The sequence below is a fragment of the Sus scrofa genome, chromosome 16 (genome assembly GCF_000003025.6).
Source record: "Sus scrofa isolate TJ Tabasco breed Duroc chromosome 16, Sscrofa11.1, whole genome shotgun sequence".
In the NCBI taxonomy this organism is placed as follows: Eukaryota; Metazoa; Chordata; class Mammalia; order Artiodactyla; family Suidae; genus Sus; species Sus scrofa.
This window is the reverse complement of record NC_010458.4, coordinates 79,753,491-79,780,663: the sequence shown is the minus strand read 5'-3', so window position 1 is coordinate 79,780,663 and position 27,173 is coordinate 79,753,491. Positions and strand designations below refer to the sequence as shown.

Sequence of the window (27,173 nt, the reverse complement as noted above, 5' to 3'; positions counted from 1 at the left end):
CATCTCACAGGGTGTGGCCCCCTTTCTGGGGACAGTGCAGGGCCAGCAGTTGGGGGCCGCAGCTCAGCAGGGGCCCGAGGCCCTTGGGCATGGGTGAGCCTCTCCACTCCTTGGCCTGGGCCTCAGGGGCTACAGCAACTCCTTCTTTCCACTCTCTTGAAACTCCCTGATGGATCCCACCCCGCTCGGCGTCAGCCTTTTTCCTGGACCTGTTACCACGGGCAACCAGGAGCAGATGGTGGGAGACTGGGTAGAGAGGTGGGCTGGGGTCTGCAGCCCTGGCTCCCCTCCAGGGCCCCACTCAGAGGGGCTGGGGTCCTCTCAGGTCAGAGCCTCAAGCGAAAGGGTGAACCTGCAGGGGTAGGAGGGACCCTGGGGGGTGGGGGTGGGGGTCGCTGACATGAAACAACGGACACAGGTGACGGGGCAGAGCTGCTGGGAGGTGCAGGCTGCTCCTCCACTGGGCTTCTCCCCCCACCACCACCCCGTGGGTTGCTCCCCCTCCAGGCTGCCCCTCCCCCTGGCTGTTGGCGGCCCCCCCCCCCGTGGCCCTGCCGATGTGTGGTTCCCTCACCTGTAAGACGTGGGACAGCCCCACACCCCTGGCTGTGACCCCCACCCACCCTGGAGTTTGCCGCCCCATGTCAGCTTCCGGGGGCCCCTGAACTGGGGGACCTGGGCGGGGGGGCAGGGCTGTCGGCTTAGACGGGCTTTCGGGAAGGCTGCCCCCCCCCTCCCCCGCCCGGGCTCAGGCCTCCGGGACAGCCTCGGAATCACATTTGGTTTCTTCTTGTCTCACCACAGGCCTGGGGGTGGGGCGCGCTGGCAGCCCTGCTCGCACGCGAGGCCCTGGCGGGGGTCCAGGCGGCTGTCACTGCGGTGCTGACGCTCCATCGCGTGACAGGAGCCTGAGGAGGCCCTGCCGGGCGTGCCCCGAGGAATGTGGTTGCGGAGGAGGGAAGTGGGGGTGCCCAACAGGGGCGCACGCGATGCTGGAGGTGCTGGTGTCCCTGGTGGGGGGAGGGGGAGGGGAGTCAGAAGGGAGCGCCCACCTCTGTCTCCAGGGAGCCCCCACTAGCCCCCACCCTGGGCAGCCCCTCGTGGGCTGTGGCCCCTGCAAGTCTGGGCGCTACCATGAGCATCTGTGCATCGCGGAGCGGGGGCAGGGCCCCAGCAAGGGTCAGGGAACCACATCCGTGGTGACATCACCACCTGGGGATCCCCCAGCCCCCAGCTGTGGGCCACAGCATCCCCCGCCCCTGGAAGTCTTCAGGGCCAAGGGCGCCGGAGAGTCCCACACTAAACCTCCCCTTTCCCTCAATTCAGTGGGGGGCTGGCGTGGGCGGCCCCCGCACTGGGTTTGCTGTGCCAGAAGCCTTGGTGGCCTGGGGCTGTGGCAGGTGCCCTTGGGTGCACAAAGGTGGGGATCCCACGCCCCAGCTCCAGTCCTGGCCCCAGATCCGCCCAGGCCTTCGGGCTCTGCTTAACCCACCTGGAAGACGTGGCCTCTGGGTGGGCAGCGGGGCTTGACCCTCCTGTGAGGTCATGGAGCTGCTGGAGGGGTGGGGCCTGCTGGTCAGTGTTTTCCTGCCTCTGAGTGCGCGGGGTCTGTGTGACCCTCTGTCCGAGGCTTGGAGCCTACTGGGTCTGACCAAGGCCTCTGGGCTCCAGGAATCAGAGGTGTATGAGGTCAGCACTCTCAGCTTTCAGCCCCCGAGCAGAGTGCAGCTCAGATGGATTAGAAGTTATCACCTTTCGCTCAGAGCTCTTTCACTGCCTTGAAAGCCAGTGGTGGGGCGGGTCTGGGGTGGGGGAACAGGGGCCTGAGCTGTTGGCAGCACAGACAGCATCTGATCTCTGCCGAGGGACCCAGTGGTGACCGTCACATTTCCTACAACCCACCTGTTTTCCAGCGAGGAAATGGGTTCGTGTCTCAATCTATTTTGCGCGGTGAATAGAAGTCCTGCGGGAGAGGAGGCAGTGAAGCTCCTGAGAGACGGAGAGGCCACCCGAGACCAAAGCCCACAGCAGCGTCCCCAAGTGGCACATCCCCGGGGGTTCTCCCAGGGCCTCTGGTCCAGCCCTTTGTCCCCATGGACACCAGGACTGTAAACCAGGGGCCAGCTTGGCCACTGCCAGGAGACACCTGTGTGCGTCAGGGGTCCTGAGGTGTCCTGGCCACCCCGGGAGTTACACACAATGTCTCAACCTGGACAGCAGGTTCGGGGTCAAGAGGGGCTGCAGCCCCAGGGCCTGGGACCCTGCATTCCTGACCAGCTCTGGGGAAGCGGACGCTGTTTGTTGGCTGAGGGTGCAGTCGTGGGGAGCAGGCTCAGGGAAGAGGAGCTTGAGGTCTCCCCAACAGCTGATGCTGCCTAAGGACCAGCACAGACAGCCCTGGGCCCCCATAATCTCCGAGGGCCAGGGACGCCGAGTGTGGAGTTGGGAGTCCCCTGGGTGCGGGGAGCTGGGATATGGGATGCGGGTGACATCTGTGTCTGCCGTGCACGGTGGCAGGTCAGAGTGCTTCACCTCAGCGGAGATGAGGCCCAGCTGGGGCCTGGAGGGAGCACTGGGCACAGGGGCTGGGGCTCCAGGAGCGGGGGCGGAGGTCAGGCAGGGCCCTGGGCAGTTGGTACCCAGATCAAGGAGGTCCAGATGGGGAACCTGCCCGTGCTTGGGTCTTGCGAGAGGAGCTTTGGGGGCCCCGGAGGGTCCCTGAGGTGAGGGGCCGTGGAAAGGGGGTGGCAAGAGGGGAGGCAGAGAGCCGTTTCTGGGGAGCAGAATGGGGATGGGGCCCTGGGGCTGAGGCCCCGAGTGTCACCCAGCTGCCACCCGGCTGTTCCGGCTGCCGCCCTGGCAGGCCCGGGGCAGCCGGAGGTGAGGAGACCTCAGGCCTGCAGAGGTGGCAGCAGAGACCTGGGGGGGCGGTCGGGGAAGTGCGAGGACCATGGTCGTTAACGGTGCTCTCCTCCCACAGCCCTGCAGGAGCGGTGCCCGCGGCAGCCGGCGGCAGGTGCCCCCTCGGCGGGAGACAGAGGTCCGCACAGAGGGTCCGCGGTGCTGGAGGGGAGGCTGCTGCTGGAGGTGAGCCCCCCACCTTCCGACCGCGCCAGGTCTCGGGTGCGCCCCCACCTCCTGCCACTGTTTACAGCCGCCTGGACGTGAAGCTCAGGCAGGGCTGGAGGCCATAAACCGGGGCCACAGGCCGGGTACAGATGCGACACACGGCACGTCCCGGGCCATGGGCCCTCGCAGCTGAGATGGACCCCCCAACCCTAACCCGGGGTTCTGGGTGCTTTTCCTGACCCGCGCATGGGCTGGGGGAAGCCGGGGTCAGTTTCTCAAACAGAGGAAAGGCTGGAGCTTTCTGGGCTGGACCAAGTCTCAGTTTCACAGAGCAAGGGGGTGGTTGTGCCACCAGAGACCCAGGCCCTGTCTGTCGTAGGCGGGGCTAGGAGGGTGCAGGGGGTGCGGGGGCGGAGGGAGGGCCTGCAGGCTGCCCCATCCCCAGCAGCGGGGGTGGCCCCAAAGCCGTGTTTCCCGAGCCATCGAGGGAGAGGCTGGACCCCAGGGTCCCCTGGTCTGGAGTTGCTCCCCTGGTTCTCAGCCCTGTGTGGTGGGTTGTTCTGTCCTCCAGTGAAGCCAGTGGTATCCTCATGCCCCCGGCACCTTGTCCACAGCCGGTGCATCAGTGGGGTTGGAAGCAGGAGGGCAGGGGCTGAGTGTTGGTGCCACTTACGCCAGCGGGAGCCCATCAGCCCAGTGAGAGCCGCCTGCGCCCCCAGACTGCCCGGCCTGCGGAGCCCCCGCCCCACCAGTACTAGGGGTCCCACAGGCCACCTCCTGCTCTGTCCCCTGCCCACCTGGCCAGTGTCTCTCTCAGGGACACGTCCTCTCGGCCCCTCCCATGGAGACCCGTGGCTGACCTGGGCAGCGGCCTCGGGCCCACCGCTGCCGTGCCACCCCTGATCCCTGCGCCGTGCTAAGCAGACCCTCCAGCCCTCCCCTCAGCTGCATACCGCTGCCCTCTGCTGCCTGCGTTTCTTCCCCCACGCGGCTGCTCCTAGATGTTTGGCTGTGCCACCGGCGGGGGTGGTGGTGGGCGGCCCTGATCACCCCGGGCCTGGAAACCTTCACTGCTCGAGCCCTTGCCGCCCACCGTGGAGGGGAGGAGGGAGGCTCCCGGGCCCTGGCAGCCCCTGAGTGAGGAAGGGGAGCCTGCGAGTGGCGACTCTGTGCCCTCTCAACCGCTCAGAGGTTGGCAGCCTCCCCCGCGTCACTGCCAGTGTTTTCATTAGACATGTCAGGTGCTGACAGAGGAGAGGGTGGAGGACGGGATGGCAGGGCCCAGTGGCCGGCTTGGCCCAGCGGCCCCTCCAGACCTCGGGCCCCTGTTCTGCCCATGTCTTCACGGGCCCCTTCATCCTGGATCAGGTCCCCACTTCACGCTGCACCTTCTCGCCGTGCGGACGCGGTGTCCAGTCTCTGCCTTCGCATCTGCTCGGCCGTGACCCTCGGCCCCCCCGGCTGCCCGGCTGTGAAACCGCCCCCCCCCGGTTCCCGCTGGCTCCAGGGCCCCAGCTGAGGGGCCAGGATGCATGCTGAGGACCTGGAGCTATAGACCGTTTCCTTCCTAAAGAGATGGGAGCGCAAGGGCCGTCCTTGTAGGCAGCGCGTTTGTTGGGGTCCGAGAGTGCCTTCCTTCCGTGCGGGGGCCTGGGGCGCCCCACCTTGGACCCCCGTCTGGAGCAGAATGTGGACCCAGCAGCGCCAGACTTTTGGAAATGTCATGCTTTCGGTAGAGGGAATATTTCCAAATTCGTTATTTATCAGATTTTTAGGAAGTAAGTCTTAAATACTGTTATTTCTCCTTTGAAACTGCCTTTTTCTGTCGATGCCAGTAAGCGAGCGGCTGGAGAACGTGCCGGTTTGAATTTTATTCTTGGCAAAGGAGAACTGGCACTGCTCTTTTTCTTATTCATGTTCAAAATTAAAATAACTTCTTAACCAGAAAATCTTTTTTAAACTTTTGTTCTGAGCTATAAATACAGAAGCCTGTGCACACTCACGGGTCTCAGTCAGAGCTCGGGGCACAGTCCCCACTTCTGTCCCCAGCCCTGCTCGAGGCCACACTCCCCCAGCTTCTCCGGGGCTGTAGAGCCGTGGCTCGCGAGGCTGTGCTGCCCCCACAGAGAAGCCCAGGCCTTTCTGCTTTCGGCTGTGCCGGGAAGCTGGGACGGTCAGCTCGTCCCTGAGGCCTTAGGACGTGGAAGGCAGGTCCTGGCTGGGGCCGAAGTCCAGGCGGTGATGACCAGGCCTGACCCGGGGTCTCGGGGGCTCCCTGGGGGCTGAGGGGGAGGGGAGGCAACACATCCTGGGCCTGGCCGTTGGATGCTTGGGGAGCTCCCTGAGGGGGCGGGGGGAGGCTTTCTGAGAGGGAGGTCGGGGCCAGGGGCCGGGGTCCCCGCCCTTCTCCCCAGGCCTCGTGGCTGCCCCGGCGCCCACCCCCCTGCTCCGTGTTGGACAGTGAGGTCCCGCAGTCCTTGATGCTGCCGCCTCCGTGGTCGGTGGTCTCTGCGGCCACAGGACATTTCTGGAAGTTCGCTAGGATCGGAATCAGATGGGTTGTGGGCAGCGGCCCTCCACGGCGTGGCCGGAGCAGTGATTCTCAAACTTTAGGATTAAAGGCTATTTTTGAAGCTTAAAAATGTTCCCAAACAGAGCAAAATAAGCAAATCAAGCAAGAATACCAAGAGCATTCCAGCTTTTATTTCCAATCTTCAGTCGCTTAAAGATAAGCTGTCATCAATTCATAGATGGTTTAGAGCTGGTTCAACTTGAGAGGGCCTGTGGTCTAAGGTCTGTGACTTGAGGTTGAGGAAGCCAAGAGGTGGAGCCGCTCGGGGCTTGTCCAGCGTCCCTGCTGGGGCTGGACCCACATCTCTTCGTCAGGGAAGCCTGGCCGCCTGCAGAGGTGCTGCCCATGGGCACCTTGGCGTGGGCGCTGGGAGGAGGCATGGGTGTGTATGGGGCTGTGGTCAGACCAGGGCCCTGGGGTTCACCCCCCATCCAAGCTGGGCTGCGCGGCCGTTGAGTTCAGCGCAGACCTCACAACGTGCCTGCAGAGCCGGGAGCTCAGGTCAGTCTGGGGACCACGCTGACCCCTTGGCGCTGGCAGGAGCTCAGGTGTCCGGGGTTGTGCAGGACGTTTCTAACGTGCGGTTTTGGGTGTACACGTGTGGGTCGCGTTTTCAGCAGTGCGGTTGAAACTGACAGCACTAACAGCCTGAACCTAACCAGAACCCAGACTGCGCCTTGAACCCACGTGCCGGGACTCGAAGTCAGCCTAAACCCAGACTGCGCCTTGAACCCGTGATTTTAAATTAGAATCACTCACCCTGTGTCTGGACTCACCGAGGTTCAAGTTCTTCATGTCTCCGTGCAGAAGGAATTCAGCGAGAAATAAAGTGATAGGCAAGAATAGATTTATTAGGCTAGGACGCTTGTGGGAGATGCAAGCAGGCAGGTCTGCCCCGAGGATCAAGGATCCGGTGGGCTAAAGTTTTATCCTCCAAGGGGAGTGGGGGTCGGAAGAGACCGCCTCTTCCTTTCTGGGAGGAGCAGCGCCTCCTTGGTCTCCGGCAAGGTGTATATTCAAATCGGCACAAGGGTGGTCCTCAAACTCCTGCCCTTGGCCTGAACCTGAATGCAGGCCTCATCCCACCCCCACCCAAGGACCTGAGGCAGTTCTCACACTTTCACCAGTCAGGCAGCCTGCCTGGTTCTGATGGCTTTCTTGTAGTGGTCCCCCATGTCCCCTAAGTTTCCCTCTTTAACTGTGGTCCTTTACGGGACCTGTACGACTACTTGTGCCAACTCCATCCCCGTCAGGGTGGCGCCTTGGCATCCCCCTCTGCTGGCCCTTTGCAGTCCTCCTGCCGCCCAGGGCTCTGCTGCCGCATCCGCCACCACGAGTGTCCATCCCGTTGGGGCAGACGTGTCTCACCCCGTGGGCCCACCCAACTGCTGAGGCCCCCGGGGTTGTCTCTGGGATGTGCTGTCTGCGAATAAGCTGTGATAAACGCTCACACAGAGGTCTCTGGACATAGGTTCTCCTTCTGTTTGGTTGGTACACAGGTGTGTGTTTAACTTTGTAAGAATCCGCCAGCCTGCCCCCCCTCGTTTGCACAGTGTTGCACGGCTGTTTTATTACAAGCAGCCTGAACCTCACTGTGGTTTGAATTTGCATTTCCTTATGACTAATGAGGCCGAGCATCGTTTTATGCGTTCCTCTGCCGTCCACAGAGCTTCTTTGTAAACGGTGTTCGGGTCTCTGCCCCTTGGAAGAACATGGGTCATTTGCTTTCTCGCTGTTGTGTTTAGAGCTCATACGAGGCTCCACCTGTTTCCACGGTAAGAAGGACCTGCAGTCTCTGCTCCCAGCCTGGCTGGCCCGTTCACTCTCTCGACGGGGCCTTGCAGGGTGAAAGTGTGTAGCTTTGACCAAATCCAGTCTACTCATTTTAAAACCAGCGTGACTTTGGTGTCCGGCTGAGAACTCCTTACCTACCCCAAGTTTACAAAAATTCTTCTTTCCCGTTTGAGTCCGACGTTTCCAACTCTTACACTCAGTTTTGGGTGTTGCATTCAGGACTGTGATCCATTTCTTTGTTAACTTTGACGTAAACTGGGAGGCACATGTCGAGATTTGATTTTTTGCATACGAATCCCTGTTGTTTCAGAACCATTTATTTGAAGGCGATCGTGCTGCCTTTACACCTTTCGTAAAAAATCAGTTGGCCATATTTTCGGGTCTGTTTCTTGACTCTCTGTCCCGGTCCCCTGACTGTGTGTCTGACTTTGCGAGTAAGCAGCTCACTGTCCTCACTGCGACGGCTTTACAGGAAGTCCTGACAGCAGACAGCACACCTTTCATCCTTTTGTTGTTCTTTTTCAGAGTTGTTTTGGCTGTTCTGGTTTCTCTGTCTTTCTCATAAATTTTAGAACCAGCTCGTTGATATTTATAGGAATTCCTGCTGGGATTTTGATCAGGACTGTGTTAAAGCAGCAGGTCGATTTGGGGAGGGCTGACACCTGACAGCCCTGCTGCCCCGGTTCACAAACACAGTGTCTCCCGTTAATTTAGGTCTTTTATTACTTTCCTCAGCATTTTGCAGCTTTCCATGTAGAGAGCCTGTGTGTAGTTAGATTTATACCTGTGTTTTCTGTTTGTATCACTACTTTAAGTGGAGCGGTTGTTTAATTTCAGTTTTCATGACCAGCGTACCCCAGTACAACTTATTTTTCGAGGCTGACTTGTGTTTGTGACCCTGTCGAGTTCATCAGTCATTCTTGGAGCCTTTTTGTGGGTTCCGTGGGAATTTTACGTAAATTGTCATCTTTACTGAGAACAGAGACGTTTTATCGACCTTTTGGAATTACGTGTTTGTTTCCCAGCCTCAGGCTCTGCCAGGACTTCCAGCCCAACGTGGGACAGAGGCGGTGACCTTTTCCTGATCGCAGGGCGGAACCTTCAGTCTTGTGCTCGCTTTGCTTTTGTGGATACTTTATATCAGATTAAGAATTTTGTCTCTCTTCCTTGTTTTCAGAGAGTTCTTATCATGAATGGATATTGCTTTGTCAGATGCCTTTTCTGCATCTGTTGAGATGATGGTGGTTTTTCTTCTGAGTCTGTTAACATCGGGACTGTTGGGAACTGGGAATCAAATACGCCGATTTGCAGGTGCCTAACCAACTGCAGCTGTTTAAGTTTGGTGGCATTTTGTGGGGATATTTGTGTTTATGTTCACGAGAGTATTTTTGTGGTTTTCCTACAATGTCTTTGTCTGGTGTGATGTCATGAGAAAGGAGGCTTCGTAAAAGCAGGTGAGAGTGTCCCCTCTTTCCCGTTTGCTGAAAGACTGTGTAGAACTGGTGTTATTTCCTCCCGAGATGCTTGTTAGACCGCAGCAGTGCAAACAGCTGGTCTGGGAGTTTTCTTTGTTAGAAGATTCAGCTAGGAATTCAGTTTCTTCAACTGGCAAAGGATTGCTCAGGTTGTCTATTCTAGGTTGAATGGTAGTAGTTTGTGTCTTTCAAGGAGTTCGTCCGTTTTATCTACATTAAGTGCTTTTATGGCCACGAAGTTGCTCCTGGTTTTGCCGTGTTGCCCTTTTCATGTCTGTGGGGTTTGTAGCCGTGTCTCTTTTTTCATTCCATTGGTAATTTGTGTCTTCTCTTATTTTTTCACAGTCATTTGGGCTAGAGGTTTGTTCGTTTTATCATGGTTTTTTGTTTGTTTGCTTTCAGAGACGCAGTTATTGGCTTCATTAATGGTTGCTAGGAACTGAACCCTTGTACCCCCCAAATTAATATAGTTCAAGTCCACACGAGATTGGAAGCCTAACCCCTGTGATGGTGTTTTGGGGGAGCTTTGGGAGGTGAGTGGTGATGAGAGTGGGGCGATGGTGTTTTGGGGGGGCTTTGGGAGGTGAGTGGTGATGAGAGTGGGCCCCCACGAAAGACCCCGTGGGACTGGCCAGACTGCAGACCTTGGGTGAGGCGTTCTGGAAACATCAGTCCCGCCGAGCTGGCGATCATGTCGGTGCTTTTATATCCTCGTAGATTTTCTGTCTAGTCTCAGCCTGAAAGAGGTTTTCTGGTATAATTGGGCGTTTTCCCACTTCTCCTGGAAGGACTGTCGGGTTTTGCTCCGTGTATTTCGGAGTTCTGTTACACGTTTTCTTTGTGAACAGACCCTTCTATCACAACCGTTAGATAAAATGCCTCTTTACACCTGGTGATGGGCTTTGTCTGATGCTAATTCAGCCACCACTCCATTTTCTTTTAGATACTGTTTGCTTGGTGTATCTTGCTTCATCTTTTTTTTTTCTGTTTTGCCTTGTCTTGAGCCGCTCCCTCGGCATATGGAGGTTCCCAGGCTAGGAGCTATAGTCACCGGCCTACACCACAGCTCACAGCAACACCGGACCCTTAGCCCACTGAGCAAGGCCAGGGATCGAACCCACAACCTCATGGTTCCTAGTCAGAGTCGTTAACCACTGAGCCACGACGGGAACTTCCCTGTTTTTGCTTTTGAAGTCCAGTCTGACAGTGTGAGTTTTTCCATTGGTGTGTTTAGCCCGTTTATATCAGGATTGTGATTGATATTACTGGATTTCAGGAGTTCCCATCATGGCTCAGCAGTTAACGAATCTGACCAGCATCCATGAAGACAAAGGTTTGATCCCTGGCCTCACTCAGTGGGTTAAGGATCTGGCATTGCTGTGAGCTGTGGTGTAGGTTGCAGAGGCCGCTCGGATCCGGCGTTGCTGTGGCTGTGGTGTAGGCCAGCAGCTGCAGCTCTGATTAGACCCCTAGCCTGGGAACCTCCATATGCCATGGGTGCAGCCCTGAAAAGCAAAAAAAAAAAAAAAAAAGATATTACTTGATTTCATAATTTCATAATTTGACTATTTTTTATTTCCCTCTTTCATACTTTCTGCCTTCTTTTTGCTTTCAGTAGTGGTTATTAGTGTTCCATTTCAGTATATCTCCTGGATTTTGATGCTTAATTACAACGCGTCTGGGTGTGGGTTTACTAGACTGTTCTGTTTGGGGTTCACTGAGTTTTTTGAACCTAGAAGTTTATGACGTTCATCAAATTTGGAAAGTTTTCAGCAATACTCTTCAAATATGTTTTATTACCCCAGTTTTTTTTTTTTTTCTCTTCCATCTCGGAAGCCCCACTGACGCGGGGTTGGGTCCACTGACACGGGGCTGGGTCCAGTGACACGGGGCTGGGTCCAGTGACACAGGGCTGGACCCGCTGACACGGGGTTGGACCCACTGACACGTGGCTGGGTCCACTGACACGGGGTTGGGTCCAGTGACATGGGGTTGGACCCACTGACACAGGGTCGGGTCCACTGACATGGGGGTTGGACCCACTGACACGGGGTTGGGTCCAGTGACACGGGGCTGGGCCTCTTCATATTGTCCACAGGTCCTTGAGGCTTTCTTCACTCTCCCCAATATTTTCCACTTTCCTAATTCCTCCTCGTCACCTCCATTCTGCAGTGAAATTTTCACTTCGTATATTTGATTTTTCGGTTCTTTTTCTATAGTGTCTGTTTCTCTTCTGCGACCTTTACTCTTTCTTGTTTTCGTCTCAGAGGGCTTACTTTGTCTCATGGCGGTGGTCACCGTGGCCGTCTCCTGATAAGGGCTTGTGTCCGCTCAGAGCTGACATCTGTTTCTTGTCTTTTCCCTTGAGTGTGACTCTCACATTCTAGCTCTGAGTATTTGCGGTAATTTGGGCTTGTGTGGAAAGCAGAATAACCCGATTTCCGTCCTAGTCCTGGGAGCCCGTGAATGTGTTACTTTACGCGGAGAGGGGACTGTGCAGGTGAGACCAGTGGGGCTGTGGGCTGAGCTCCCCTGGGGGGCAATGGGCCTCGACGCTGCTCGGCTGGCTGTGGCCGGGCCTTGGCCGCTCTCAGATGGAGCAAAACGCAGGATCCCAGAGGAGGGGCAGCCTGCAGGAGACAGACAGACAGACCACACCGCATCAGGCTGCTCGGACCCTAGGCACGACGGAAACGGGTGGCTGTGAAAGGCGTTGTTCAGAGATTTTTAAAAGAGCTCAAAAGTTAAAAGCAGGACAGCAAAACTCAGACGTGTCCGGACTTCTGCAGAGGAAGCAAGGACAAGGGCTGAGGTTGGGAGCTGGGGACCCAGGGACCTGCAGAGGCGGAGCTCCAAGATGCTGACTGCTCGGCGGGCGAAGGGCAGGTGCAGCTTCTGAGAGTCCACGCCGGGACATGGGTGTCTGGGCCTGGAGACCAGAAGGGGCGCTTCGGCGATGGTCAGGGCCAGTGCCGGGGTCCAGGTGCCAGTCACGGGGGCCGCGAGGAGTTCTTCAAGCACCACCTGCCAGGCTGAGGGGGCCAGGGGCACACGGACGCCAGGGACACAGCTCAGGCCCCAAGCCACAGGGAGCCTCTGGCAGGGGCAGCTGATAGCCGACGCCTGAAAGCCGGGAAACCGGGCTCAGCCACTGTGGCGGGGCTGGGGTGCAGCCCGGCACCCCGCCTGCACGTCGGACTCCACCCCTTGTCCCGCCAGAGCGTCCCTGTCTGACGCGCAGGCTGCCCCAGCTCTGGGGCTCCTCGCAGCTGCCTGTCTCCTCACCGGTCACCTCTGGCTGCTTTCTCTCGGTCAGGGTCCCTTCGTGCAATGTTGGCGGATCCCCTTTGCTTGGCGAGTGTAGCCTAGTTATTCTTCTTGTAATTACTCTTGTTTCGGGGCGAATTTCTGCCTCCTGTTTTGTAGTTTGCATTTCCTATCCCTTCCTTGGTTTCTTTTTCTTCTGTGGGGTTCCGCATTCACAGACAGGCTTCCCACGCTGGTGGAGCTTTGCTTCTGCTGCGGCTCCCCCAGGCCCGTCTTTGAACAGGCCTTTCCAAGTGGCTTTCTCTTTGACCTCCCAGACTCGGCCGGGCTGGCGTCTCGGCACCAGACCTGCACCTGCTCGCCCCCAGGTCCCCCACGCGGGCCGCGTGACTTTGCCCAGAAGCTGAACCCTCGAGGGCACAGATCTTGTCTTTCGAGCTCCCCTGACGTTGATCAGGATGTGGGGCCACCCTCCTTGCTTCTGTCTTGAGGCCTCCCCAAGTGCTTCATTTCGGGTCTCACCGCCTGCTTGAGAAAGTTTTCCCTCCAACCTCCAAGAATACAGCTGTTCGTAGCACCTGTGCCACCGTGGGGTCAATGCTCCTTCTCGGCGCGGCTCTGCTCTGCCTCCCTCTTGAGCTTTTGAGAGCGTCTTTGGCCTTGAAATCCTGGAATTTCACCATGATGTGTCTTTCGTCATGGTTTGCTCACTTGCCGTTCTGAGTTCCTTCCATCTGAGGTCCTTCCTCTTCAGTCTGGACGTTTTTCCATCCTTGGGTCACTCGCCGTGCCTCCCTGGCACTGCTTCTGCCACCGGCGCTGCTGCTCCCCAGATCCTGCAGGCAGGGCTCCTGTCTGCTGAGCTCCTCTTCGGTTCCGCCTGCTTCCCCCTCTGCTGCCTTCAGGACGGGCTCCTCCAGCTGTTTTCTTTCCTTTCCTGCATTTTCATCCCTAATGAATAGTTCCACTTGATTTGCTGGTACCATTTCTTGTTCCTGTTTCATTTTGCTCATCTATTTTCTTGTCTCCTTAAATGTGCTTATTTCAGTTCTTGCTTGTCTCATCCTTGGCCTCTGTTCTGTGCTGCCCATATGCTGGCACTCCCAGACTGTCCCCCAGCCCCTGTGTGTTTTGTCCCTGACGAGCCGTGTGCTGGGGATAGGTGGTAGGGTCCAAGGGGAAGGGCTGGGCCCGTGGGCCTGCCTCCTGGGTGAGGGTTCCCCCGTAGAAAGGCCTTGGCCTGGGGTTTGCATGAGAGGGGAGGGCTGAGTGCCCTGAGGCATAGCTCAGCTGCATGGGTTTCGCCCGCTGGCCCTGCACTCTTGCCCTGGCGTCCCACTGGGCAGACTGTCCTGGGCAGCAGGGGGAGGAGCTGCAGCAGAGCATAAAAAAAGATTTCGTTGTTTCCTTATTAGTGATACCTTTTTAAAAATGAATTTTATTATATCTATAGTTGTCCAAACATCACAACCTAATTTTACAGCATATCCATCCCAAACCCCCAGCCCATCCCCAACCCCCAACCTGTCTCCTTTGGTACCATAACTTTTCAAAGTCTGTGAGTCAGTTTCTGTTCTTCAAATAAGTTCATTGTGTCCTTTTTTAAGATTCTGCATGTAAGTGACAGAGTATGACATGTGTCTCACTGTCTAACTTCACTTCGCATGATAATTTCTAGGTCCTTCCATGTTACTGCAAATGCTGTTATTTCTTTCCTTTTCATGGCTGAGTAACATTCCATTGTGTATATGTGCCACATCTTCTTTATCCACTCCTCTGTAGATGGACATTTAGGTTGCTTCCATGTCTTGGCTGTTGTATATAGTGCTACATTGGAGGACATGTATCTTTTCGAGTCATGGTTTTCTCTGGATAGATGCCCAGGAGTGGGAGTGCTGGATCAAATGGTAATTCTATTTTTAGTTTTCTGAGGAATCTCCATACTGTTTTACATGGCGGTTGCACCAATTTACATTCCCACCAACAGTGTATATAAGAGAATTCCCTTTTCTCCACACCCTCTCCAGCATTTATTGTTTGTAGACTTTTTGATGGTGGCCATTCTGGCTGGTGTAAGGTGGTACCTCATAGTAGTTTTGATTTGCATCTCTCTAATAATGAGTGATGTTGAACATCTTTTCATGTGTTTTTTGGCCATCTGTATGTCTTCTTTGGCGAATTGCCTATTTAGATCTTCTGCCCATTTTTTGATAGGGTTGTTTTTTTGTTTTTGAGCTTCAGAGATGTTTATATATTTTGGATGTCAGCTGCTTCATTTGCAAATATTTTCTCCCATTCTGTGGGTTGTTTCTTCGTTTTGTTTAGGGTTTCCTTTGCTATGCAAAAACTTTTAAGTTTAATTAGGTCCCATTTGTTTATTTTTGGTTTTATTGTCATTACCCTAGGAGGTGGCTCTGAGAAGATATTGCTGTGGTTGTTTGTCCTATGTTTTCCTCTAAGAGTTTTATAGTATCTGGTCTTATATTTAGGTCTTTTATCCATTTTGAGTTTATTTTTGTGTATGGTGTTAGGGGGTGTTCTAATTTCATTCTTTTACATGTACCTGTCCAATTTTCCCAGCACCACTTATTGAAGGGACTCTCTCTTCCCCATTGTATAGTCTTGCCTCCTTTGTCATAGATTAGTTGACAGTAGGCTCATGGGTTTAATTCTGGGCTTTCTATGCTATTCCACTGATCTATATTTCTGTTTTTGTGCCAGTACCATATTGGTTTGTAGTATAGTCTGAGTCAGGGAGCCTGATTCCTCCAGCTCCATTTTTCCCTCTCAGGATGGCTTTGGATACTCCGGTTTTTTTGTGCTTCCAAGCAAACTTTAAAATATTTTGTTCCAATTCTGTGAAAAATGCTCTTGGTAATTTGATAGGGATTGCATTGAATCTGTAGATTGCCTTGGGTAGTCGTTTTGACAATATTAATTCTTCCAGTCCAAGAGCATGGTGTATCTTTCCATCCGTTTGTGTCACCTTTGATTTTTTTCATCAGTATCTTCAGTTTTCAGAGTATAGGTCTTTTGTCTCTTTAGGTAGGTTTATTCTTAGATATTTTATTCTTTTTGATGCTATGGCAAATGGGATTGTTTCCCGAATTTCTCTTTCTGATCATTCATTGTTATTATGTTGAAAAGTAGTTGATTTCTGTGCATTAATTTTGTATCCTGCAACTTCACCAAATTCATTGATGAGCTCTACTAGTTTTCTAGTGGTGTCCTTAGGGTTTTCTAGGTCTGGTATCATGTCATCTGCAAACAGCAATGGTTTTACTTCTTCCTTTCCAATTTGGATTCCTTGTATTTATTTTTCTTACCTGATTTCTGTGGCTAGAACTTCCAAGACTATGTTGAATAGTAGTGGTGAGAGCAGACACCCTTGTCTTGTTCCTGATCTCAGCGGGAATTCTTTCAGCTTTTTTCCACTGAGAGTGATGTCAGCTGTGGGTGTGTCATATATGGCCTTTATTATGTTGAAGTAGGTTCTCTCTATGCCCACTTTCCAGAGGGTTTTTATCAGAAATGGGTGTGGGATTTTGTCAAGAGCTTTTTCTGCATCTATTGAGAGAATCACATGGTTTTCATTCTTTGGTTTGGTAGTGTGGTGTAACACTCTGATTGATATGTGGACGTTGAAAAGTCCTTGCATCCCTGAGATAAATCCCCCTTGATCATGGCGTACCGTCCCTCTATTTTGTTGAGGATTTATGCATCTATGTTCATCAGTGAAATTGGCCTGTAGTTTTCTTTTTTTGTGGTATCTTTGTCTGGTTTTGGTATCTGGGTGATGGTGGCCTCATAAAATGAGTCTGGGAGTGTTCCTTCCTCTGCAGTTTTTTGGAGGATAGGGGTGTTAACTCTTCTCTAAATTTTTGATAGAATTTGCCTTTGAAGCCATCTGGTCCTGGACTTTTGTTTGTTGGAAGTGTTTTTGTTTTTCGTTTTTTTGTTTGTTTGTTTGTTTTGGGGGGGGTCTTTTTAGGGCCCCACCCATGGCATATGGAGCTTCCCAAGCTAGGGGTTGAAACAGAGCTGCAGCTGTTGACCTACACCACAACAACAGTAACATGGGATCCAAGCCATATCTGCGACCTATACCATAGTTCAAGGCAACACTGGATCCTTAACCCACTGAGGGAGGCCAGGGATCAAACTCGTGTCCAAATGGATACTAGCTGTGTTCATTACCACTGAGCCACAGTGGGAGCTCTTGTTGGAAGTTCTTTAAATCATAGTTTCAATTTCAGTACTTGTGATTGGTCCGTTCGTCTTTTCTATTTCATCTTAGTCTTGTCTTGGAAGATTGTACTTTTCTAAGAATTTGTCCATTTCTTTTGTTATGTTTTATTGGCATGTAGTTGCTTGTAGTAGTCTCTTATGATCCTTTGTATTTCTGTGATGTCTGCTGTAACTTCTCCTTTTTCATTTCTAATTTTATTGATTTGAGTCCTCTCTTTTTTTTCTTGATGAATCTGGCTAAGGGTTTATCAATTTTGTTGACAATCCCAAAGAACCAGCTTTTAGTTTCATTGATCTTTTCTACAATTTTCTTCTTTTTCATTTATTTCTGTTCTGATCTTTATGATTTCTTTCCTTCTGCTAACTTTGGTTTTTGTCTGTCCTTCTTTCTCTAGTTGCTTTAGGTGTAAAGTTAGATTGTTAATTGGAGATTTTTCTTGTTTCCTGAAGTAGGCTTGTATTGCTATAAACTTTCCTCTTAGAACTGATTTTGCTGCATCCCATAGATTTTGGATTGTTGTGTCTTTGTGGTCATTTGCTTCTAGGTATTTTTTCATTTCCTCTTTGATTTCTTCATGATACATTGGTTGTTTGGTCTCCACTTGTTTGTGTTTTTTGCAGTTTTTTTCGTTGTTGTTGTTGATTTCCAGTCATATGCCATTGTGGTCAGAAAAGATGCTTGATACGATTTAATTTTTTTTTAATTTACCAAAGATGATTTGCGGCCCAGAATGTGATCTGTCCTAGAGAATGTTCCATGTGCAACTGAGAAGAATGTGGATTCTGCTACTTTTAGATGGAATGTTCTATAAATCTCTCTCTCTCTCTCCTTTTTTTTTTTTTTTTTTGTCTTCTTGCCATTTCTTGGGCTGCTCCCACGGCATGTGGAGGTTCCCAGGCTAGGGGTCGAATTGGAGCTGTAGCCGCTGGCCTACGCCATAGCCACAGCAATGTGGGATCTGAGCTGCATCTGCAACCTACACCACAGCTCACGGTCTCGCCGGATCCTTAACCCACTGAGCAAGGGCAGGGATTGAACCCGCAACCTCATGGTTCCTCGTTGGATTCATTAACCACTGCACCACGACGGGAACTCCCTATAAATATCTCTTAAACCATCTTGTCTAATGCATCATTTAACGGGAACTCCCTATAAATATCTCTTAAACCATCTTGTCTAATGCATCATTTAAGGCCTGTGGGTCCTATTGATTTTCAGTTTGGATGATCTGTCCATTGGTGTAAGTGGAATTCTCCATTATTATTGTGTTATTGTCAATTTCTCCTTTTAAGTTGTTAGCAGTTGCCTTATATATTGAGGTGATCCTATGTTGGGGGCATATATATATTTACAATTGTTGTATCTTCTTCTTGGATTGATCCTTTGATCATTATGTAATTTCCTTCTTTGTCTCTTATAATATTCTTTATTTTAAGGTCCATTTTGTCTGATATGAATATTGCTACTCCAGGACTTTCTTTCGATTCCCATTTGCATGGAATATTTTCTTCTACCCTCTCACTTTCAATTTGTATGTGTCCCTAGAACTGAAGTGGGTCTCTTGAAGACAGCATATATACATATATGGGTCTTGTTTTTGTATCCATTCAGCCAGTCTCTGTTTTTTGGTTGAGGCATTTAGTCCATTTACACTTAAGGTAATTATTGATATGTATCTTCTTATTGCCATTTTATTAATTGTTTTGAAGTTGTTTTTGCTGCTCTTTTTTTCTTCCCCTCTTCTCTTGTGGTTTGATGACTGTCTTTAGTGTTGTGTTTGATTGCTTTTTCTTATTTGTGTGTTTATCTATTGTAGATTTTTGGTTTGCAGTTACCGTGAAGTTTTGATATAGGAGTTTATGTATATACAAGATCGTTTTAGGTTTTTGGTCTCTTAATTGCAAATGCATCTCCAGTAGCCTGCATTTCTATTCTCCTCTTCTTATGACTTCTTCTTTTTTTTTTTTTTTTTTTTTTTTTGGAGTGTGTGTGTGTATGAGTGATTTCCTACCTTTATTGTCTGTTTGCCTTTACCAGTGAACCTTGTCACTTGTAATATTTTTGTCTCTAGTTGTGGTCTTTTCTTTCCCACCTGGATAAGTTCCTTTAGTATTTGTTGTAAAGCTGGTTTAGTGGTGCTGAGTTCTCTTAGCTTTTGTTTGTTTGTAAAGCTTTTGATTTCACCTTCAAATCGAATGAGAGCCTTCCTGGGTCGAGTAATCTTGGTTGGAGGTTTTTTCCTTTCATCATGTTAAGTATATCATGACACTCCTTTCTGGTCTGCAGAGTTTCTGTTGAAAAATCAGCTGATAACCTTATCAGGATTCCCTTGATATTTGTTTCTTTTCCCTAGCTGCTTTCAATCTTTTCTCTTTGTCTTTAATTTTGGTCAGTTTGATTAATATGTGTCTCAGGGTGGTCTTCCTTGGGTTTATTTTATGTGGTACTCATTGTGCTTCCTGGAGTTGAGTGAGTGATTCCTTTCCCATGTTAGGAAAGTTTTGGGTATTATCTCTTCAAATATTTTCTCTGGCCCTTTCTTTCTCTCTTATCCTTCTGGTATCCCTATAACATGGATGTTGTTGCATTTAACGTTGTTCCAGAGTTCTCTGGGAATGTCTTCATTTCTTTTCAATCCTTTTTCTCTGAATTTTTTATTTCAGTCATTGTATTTTGCATCTCTGCTTGCTTAATCTTTAGGTCTTCTATTTCTTTTCTCAGTGTTTCTAGCAGTTTATCAATCTCTGCTTCCAGTTTATTTCCAAGATCTCCCCCCACCCCCCGCCCCAGGGCCACACCTGTGGAATATGGAGGTTCCCAGGCTAGGGGTCGAATCAGAGCTGTAGCTGCCAGCCTATACCACAGCCACAGAAACAGCAGATCCAAGCTGTGTCTGAAACCTACACCTCAGCTCAAGGCAATGCCAGATCCTTAACCCACTGAGTGAGGCCTGAGATCAAATCTGTGTCCTCATGGATACTATTCAGATTTGTTTCCACTCTGCCTCAATGGGAACTCCTGTTTCCAAGATCTTGACTCATCTTTGCTCTCATCAGTCTAAGGTCTTTTTCATGGAGGCTGGTAATCTTCAGATCACTTAGCTGGTTTTCAGGGTTTTTAAATTTTCTCCCTTATCTGAGTCATAATTCTCTGCCTTTTCACTTCATACAGATTTTCGGTGTGGTCTCCCTTTCGGAGACAGTAGGGTTGTAGCCTCTCTCGCTTCTGGTGTCTGCCCCTGCCTTCAAAAAGGGATTTCTTCTGCCAGTTCTCTGCTCCCCCAGGCCACCAACCCAGACCGCCACCCCGCACCCCAGGCTGCAGCCCCCAGCATCTCCACACCCTGATCCAGATGGCTTTGGGCTCCCTGGAGCCCCTGAAGCCTTTCGAGGGGGAGGTTACTCCTCCTGTTAGGATAGTGTGGGCTGACTTTGGGGAGGAGACCAGAGCCTGTGCTGGCTTGCCCGGTGCCGACAAGAAGCTGTGTGCCTCTGTTTCACTGAATAAACCTTGCCGGGTGCCAAGCGAAGCTAGGAACCGCCGGTGTGGCGGGGGAGGGGAGGCGGGCAAAGACTCGTTTGTGTTCCGCTTCTGGGTGAGGCTGGAGCAGGACCCTCAGGTGGAAGTGATAACAATCCTCAGGGCAGGGGTTCCACCGGTTCCTGCTGCCAGCCTCGGCCTGGGAAGGTGACTCAGGGGCCAGCTGCCCGCTCCAGCTCCGGCTCCAGCTCCAGCTCCCTGGCCCAGTGGCCCTCACAGGCCTCGTGGAAACAGCTGTGAGAGCGCCTTGCGTGTCTGCGAGCCCAAGAGCCACGCAGTCATTCAGCAGACAGCGTCGGCCCATGCCAGCGTGCTGGCGTGGTTTCTGGAAAAGCCAGCACAATTCCCGGGAAGTTCCCAGGAAGTGCACGTGACCCGCCGAAAACTGCAACATGGAGATTTTCTCACCTTCTTAAGAAAGCCCTAGACACCCCCTTCCTCCTGGTTGGGCCATCACAGGAGACGTCGGCCCCAGCCCCTGGGTGTGGGGGGGGGCTCCATGCTGTGGTTTCTTCCACTTGGTCCTGGGCGCACAGTTGGAGCCCACGGGGCCCCAGAAACAGACATGAAACCCTGGAAAACTCACCACCCAAACTCAGGAGTTGCTGGGTGCAGTGAGGAGGGCAGAGCAGGGCCCACAGGTGGGAGGGGCTGTGGGACACAACTGAGACCCCAACAGGGGGTCCTGCCCTGGCGTTAGGGTCTGTTCCCCACCCTGCCACCCCCATCAGTGCAAGTGTGGAGGATCCCCCTCTGGCTGCCAGCTGGGCCCCCACCCCTACCCCAGGTTAGCCATAAGCGACCAGGTTGGGGGTGGGCATTGCACAACCACCTCGGTCCCCAGCTTGAAGGATGGAGTTGGGGAACCCAGGGCAGGTGCCTTGGTAAGGCTGGCAGCCCCAGGCTCCCCCACTGCTGCCTGGATCCTTGGGAGAGCTCCTTGATGTCCCCGTACCTGCATCCACTTGCTCCTGGGACCTCCACAGAGGCTGTGGCAGGGTGACTCCATCTCCTGGCCTGGTGTTTCCTCCTCTCGTTTGGTCTTTCTGCTCCGAGAAGTTGCATTTTGTCACATTCTGTCGTGACTGCTGAACCTGTTGCTCACAAACTCCTTTGATGTGGCTTTTCTTTCTGGGTTCGACGGACATAAATAAAAGCGTAAGAAGGTTCACGGGGCTGGCTCCTGGGTGGACTCAGCCCGGGAAGTGCAGTCTGCACCACCCCCCCCCCCGCCTCCTTCCTGCTGGCTCACAGCCCCCAGCCTGACACTATGCCCCAGAGGCCCAAGGCCAGTGTCCCCTGCTTGTGCCACACCCCCAGCTGCGTCCTGCCACGGCCCCCGAGGTTGTGCCTCTGCCCATCCCACCGCCGGCCTGTGGGTCCAAGGCCCACAGCTCCTGGCCTCCAGAAGGCAGTTCAGGTGTCCAGGGCCCGGCTGCCTGGCCTCTCTGTGGTGTTCAGACCATAGAGCTCTTCACTGGGAAGCCCCAGCCCTCCACATGCTCCCCTGCCCATCACCGGCCACTGAGCTGGGCTGCCCCGGACTCTCCTCACTGTTAGCCGCTCAGTTCTCTCAGGGCCTGCTCTGCCCTGGGCCATCCAGGGCTCGGACATGTGTGTCCCAGGCCTGCCCAGCTTAGCTCACAGTCCCAGGGAGGGTCCCCGGCAGGGGTGAGGCCCAGGCCAGCCCCCGGAGAAGGACCCCACTGAGGCAGAGATCCGCCCTGGGCCACGCTGAGCACGCAGTATCTTCTAAGTCTAAATTTCCCCTGATTAGCTGTTATAACTTTTTGATCTGCTGAAAGTGGATCAGATGAGGCAGTGGAAGCCCGGAGAGGAAACTAGCTTGTCCAAGGTCGCGCAGCTGAAAAGGCAGCGCTTGGCTGAGGTGCTTTCGAGGTAGCTGCGTTCCCCCAGGGCAGGAAGAGGCAGGTCTGCAGTGTGCCTGGGGCCACCTCTGGGTCTGGGCTCCACCTCTTCTGGCCACGGCAAGGCCAGGAAGGCCCAGGCACCTCACTGCCCCGGTGTCTGTGCCACGGTCAAGTCGCTCGCCTGGAGAGAAAGGCCCTGAGGGGCCCAGGGCAGCGGATGGGATGGTGGGAGCAGGGGCCGGGGTCGCACCTGCCTCTGCCCTTGTGGTCCTGCCCCCGTCAGCCGATAGCATCTTTCAAGAACTTCTTTCAAGTGCCGGAGCTGCACTGTGGCAAGAGCCCAAGGCTGAGTTTACTGTTTGTGGGATCTATAAACAGCCAGCGATCTGCTCCCCAGCCCGAGTGCCTCGCACGCAGCAGGCCCCACGGCGAGGCCCAGCGAGTGATCTGGCTCCAGCAAGGCCGGGCGCCGCAGACACGCCTGGTGCCCCTCGCTCGCGTGACTGGCGGCCCTGGCCTTGGGTTGTTGCTCCGTAGCCGTGGCAACGGCTCTCAGGGGAGGGCATGGCTCCCAGCTTCCCCTCATTCCAGGGAGGGGCGTTGCGAGGGGCCTGCTGGAATTGTTCCTTTTTCCCTCTTCTTTTTCCTCTGCCGTGACCTTGACAGGCAATCTTTGAAGTCCTTGCTGGCTGTTTTTTCTGCGTGGGCTGGAAGAGATCGGGATACGCAAGGGTTTTCCAGAGGAAGTCCCGCTTTCCCACCCGCTTGCCTCGATCCGGGCCGAGGGGCTGAGGCGGCGTCTGGGGGCAGAGCGGGTGGGGGGCGCTGGCTGTCTCCCTGCAGTGGCAGGTGCGCCTTCCGTGACGGCCTGAGGAAGTCCCGCTTTCCCACCCGCTTGCCTCGATCCGGGCCGAGGGGCTGAGGCGGCGTCTGGGGGCAGAGCGGGTGGGGGGCGCTGGCTGTCTCCCTGCAGTGGCAGGTGCGCCTTCCGTGACGGCCTCTGCATTTGAACGTGGAGGTGGTGGTTTCTCCCCGTAAAAGTCAGCCTTCAGCTTGGGGCCAAATGCTTTTTTCCACTTGGAAAAGTGATCTCATTTTCCATGTACCACATTTAAAAAATACAAAACTCTTGTAGGATTAAAAAGAGAGACGGAGAAAACAAATGAACGTTTGCGATGCATATTTGAAAGATGGTCCCACATGTGAAAAAGAATTTGGCGCGATGGTTTGGACCGGAATGTCAATCTGATATTGAATCCATATGACTCGGCAAACAGCATTTTATGGTCTTTTTTCTTTTTAAAATTTCTGCCTTTGACTTAAAATTAAGGTTGGTTTTGGTTGTGACTAATCTCGTAAAATCTTTTTTGAGACAACCTTTTACGTACTCAAACCCTGAGCGTTTCTTTGGTCTTTGGACGGTTATTAGTGGGTCATCGTGAGTCCACGCGGCCTCTGAAACGGGAGACACTGTGTGGATTGCTCAAGGCACAGCCCAGCGCACCCTGGCTGCCCTGGGGCCTCGGCCTCCAGACCCCGCGGGGCCCAGGGTGGGGAGGGGGCAGGCACATGTCCCCAGCAAATCCTGGCTGCATGGGGGCTCCAGGTTTCCTGCCTCCCTTGAAGCCAGTGCAGAGGGCCAGCGGGTGCAGGCTGCGGGCACGGTGCCACCCTCCTGTTTAGGTCTCCAGCTCTGGGGGCGGCGTCCTTTGTGGTGCCGGGACTGCAGAGGAGAAGGCTGCTGGGGTGAGTTCCCACCCCTTCCTCAGACACCTTCCAGAAAGTGTGCTCTGACCACAGCAGCCGGGTCCTTGGGAGCCAGGGGCTGGAAGCAGCCCAAGCGCCCATCCAGGGACGACGGAGGAGCAAAGTGTGGTCCGTGCGTGCGACGGAATATTTGTCAGCCTTGAAGAGGAAGGACAGTCTGGCGTTCCACAAGTCGGGAGAGCCCGAGGGCGTTGTGCTAAATGAGTAAGACGGTCCTGAGTGATCCCTGCAGAGGCGGCGGACTCCCAAGACAGGGTGGGGGAGGGCTGGGGGCAGGGTTTAATGGGGGCACAGTGTCGGTTTGGGACGAGGAGAAAGGCCCAGAGATGACGGTGGTGGTGATTGCACACAGTGGGACTGTGCGTAAGGCCGCCGACCTGTGCACCGGGAATGGTGAAATGCTGTGTTTTCTGTGACACACATTGAGCCACCATTCGAGAGACACTGGCGTCACAAATGCAGCGTCTCGGTTGGGCTGGTGTTGAGGGCACGCAGTCCGAGCCTCGGGGGCCCAGCCTTGTCACAGGCTGGCGGAGGTGGATGCGGAGGGCTCGTGTCTTTTGGCGAAGCGTCTGCCGTGGCGCGGAGCGGTGAGCGGTGCCATCCTGACGCGCCCAGGTCGGTGCATCTGGGAGGGACGCCCAGACAGGGCTCTACACACCTTCCTCCGGGTCTCCGTGTCCCAGAGAGTGAGTCAAACACCGGGAGGAAAAGAGCTGCTTCCTTTCTGCTTCTTCCTGCGGGTTATCGCGTAGGAAAATTCGGGGTTTTGCTAAATGATGTGGTGAAGAAATGGCCAGTGCTTCACAGGTCTGGACATACGGGTGTCTGAGAGCAGAGGCGCTGGGCAGATTTGGGTGTGTTCCCAAACTCCCGACTAGCCCACTAGGATCAGGTCCAGGCAGGCGCAGACCCTGGACTTCCCATCCACTGCTCAAAGGCGTGAGAACAGTGGGCCAGACACTCCTCCCAGGAGCCACACAGGAGCTACGGTGACAAATGACACCGTCTCTTGGTTCTGGAGACGATCCCGTGGACGTGGGTGTCCATTCATGGGGGCTTGGGCGTGACAGAAATGGGCTTTGTGATCAGATAGGGTCACTTTCTGGTGCCAGACCACTCAAGGCAGAGGTGCAGCTGGGGGGCCGCCTGGGGCTTGGACTTCTTGCTCAGAAAACTCAGCAGAAGCCTAAATCCTATTGTGAAGTCGCCACGCTGGTGTTTGCCTGCATGTCAGGAAGTCATCCAGACCTCGAGATAAGGCGAAAGGTTGGATGGCGCCTCCTTCCCAAGTCATGTGGGGATGAGGCCACTCAGGGATCATCCTGGGGAATTTCAGTTTTGCATCAATGCAGCAGTGTATCCCAACCACCTATGAACACCCAGAGTCTCAGGTACGCTGTAGGCTGCCTTAACGTCCGTCTTCCCTCTTCCCTCTTGGATGGGATCTTTGTGAAGCATTTATGTTTTTGTGAGTGCTGTGACTCTTCTTTTCTGAGTTTTGCTTTTAATGCGGTGAGCGTGGCTTTGTGCAGAGCAAGGTCCTGGTTGAGGCTGCGTCCCTTCGTTCCCTCTGGACCCATGTGTGGTGCCGTGTCACACGGCCCCGTCTGCTTGGACGCTGGTTGGCAGCTCCACGTCTCCATGTCCCAGATGCCCAGTGACAGGAACACATGTGACGTCCTAACTTGAAGAAGGCAGCAAACCTGCCACAGAATTAACTGAAAAAAGTAGGTAGAACACAAAAAAAGACTACGCATCTTCTGGAAGCCCAGCTGCACAGCCGCCGAGGCCGCAGGTGCCCGGAGCAGGGGCACAGAAAGCGGGGGCAGGTGGCGAGCTCGGGGGGGCGAGGAACCTCCCTGGCGGACAGCATGAGTGAGGGGTTCAGCCAACTCCACCTGTGACGCTAGGCAGCACCTCCCTGAATGGGGTGTGGCGCATGGAGGGCACCTGCGTTGGGAAGGCAGGAGGCTGGGGGCTTCTGGAAGAGGTGGTGCCCTCAGGAAAGAGCTGGCAACGTGGCAGCTCAGCCGGAGGAGGAGAGCAGCTGCGGGTGATTGCCCAGCCAGCGGAACAAAGAGGCGATAGGAACAGGACCTCAACAAGAACCGCTTCCTGAGAAGCCCGTCTCTGTCCAGGTCTCCAACTGGGCTTCATTTACTCTGGACCCCGTGCCGGTCACGGACACGCGTCTATTCAGGCGCCAGCACCCACCTGCTTTAATCGCGGAGGCTTGATGGTATCATCTTCCGAGCTTTCCTTTTCAGTTTCTGTAACAGTTAGCACACGTTTGCTGTCCATATTTAGTCTCCACTTGTGAGCTCCATAGAGTTTGATATACACACCGCTGTATAAAGACGGACAAGCATGAGGATTTACTGTACAAACAGGGAACTGTATTCAATATCTTGTAATGAGCTATGGTGGGAAAGAATCTGAAAGAGTCTTATTCAGAATATATACACATATATAGGAGTTCCTATCGTGGCTCAATGGTTAACGAATCTGACTAGGAACCATGAGGTTTCGGGTTTGGTCCCTGCCCTTGCTCAGTGGGTTAAGGACCCTGGCGTTGCCATGAGCTGTGGTGTAGGTTGCTCGGATCCCGTGTTGCTGTGGCTCTGGCGTAGGCTGGTGGCTACAGCTCCGATTGGACCCCTAGCCTGGGAACCTTCATATGCTGCGGGAGCGGCCCAAGAAATAGCAAAACAAACAAACAAACAAACAAACAAAGCTTGACATGGACAATGTCCCGCCCTGTTGACACCAGTCAGGAGGGAGGGCGGGGTTGTGACAGAGTCATCCAGCTGGACACCAGAGGAGGTCTTTCCATTTTTCAGTGTAACTTTGTGTCTCTTGAGAGGTTTTCATGTTCGTGTCGATCTTGCACGTTTCTTGTGCAGTTTTTTAAGTACTGAGTCTTCTTGGACATGTTTGTAAATAGAGGTTTTTCCCACTGCGATGCCTCTAATGCAGTCATTTTCCCGTATGTAAAGTTATTGAATATGTATATTTAATTTTATATCTTGCCGTCTCACTGGATTCTTTTTTTTTTCGGTCATTTCTTGGGCCGCTCCCACGGCACATGGAGATTCCCAGGCCAGGGGTCTAATTGGAGCCGTAGCCACCGGCCTACGCCAGAGCCACAGCAACGCGGGATCCGAGCCGCGTCTGCAACCTGCACCACAGCTCACGGCAACGCCGGGTCCTTAACCCACTGAGCAAGGGCAGGGACCAAACGCGAAACCTATGGTTCCTAGTCAGATTCGTTAACCACTGCACCACGACGGGAACTCCTGGATTCTTTTACTTGAGTTACTTTATCATCGATTCTCTAGGGTTTTCCAAATAGATCATGAAGTCATCTGCAAACAGAGATGATTTTCCTTTCTCAATTCTTACTCCTGCCATTGATGTCTCTCAGTTAACACGCTGGATGCTATAAGGAGTCGGTGAATCTTTGCTTAAATGGCCAGATGGTGAAATAGCTCAGGCTTTGTGGACCTTCTTGACTCTGGGCCACCATTCAGCCTTGCCGTTGTGCAAAGGCGGCTGCGGGCAATACA

At 53.4% G+C, this 27,173-nt stretch overlaps 1 protein-coding gene across 4 annotated transcripts in view; it reads left to right on the top strand.

Annotated features, from left to right (window-relative positions):
- The window catches only part of AHRR (aryl-hydrocarbon receptor repressor), a 79,264-nt gene that overhangs the window by 29,520 nt on the left and 22,571 nt on the right, over positions 1 to 27,173 (top strand). For all 4 annotated transcript variants that reach the window (XM_021077068.1, XM_021077067.1, XM_021077070.1 and 1 more), the window contains exon 4: positions 2,981 to 3,087. In XM_021077068.1, the coding sequence (XP_020932727.1) occupies positions 2,981 to 3,087 (107 nt within the window). The remainder of the gene's footprint in view (positions 1 to 2,980; positions 3,088 to 27,173) is intronic.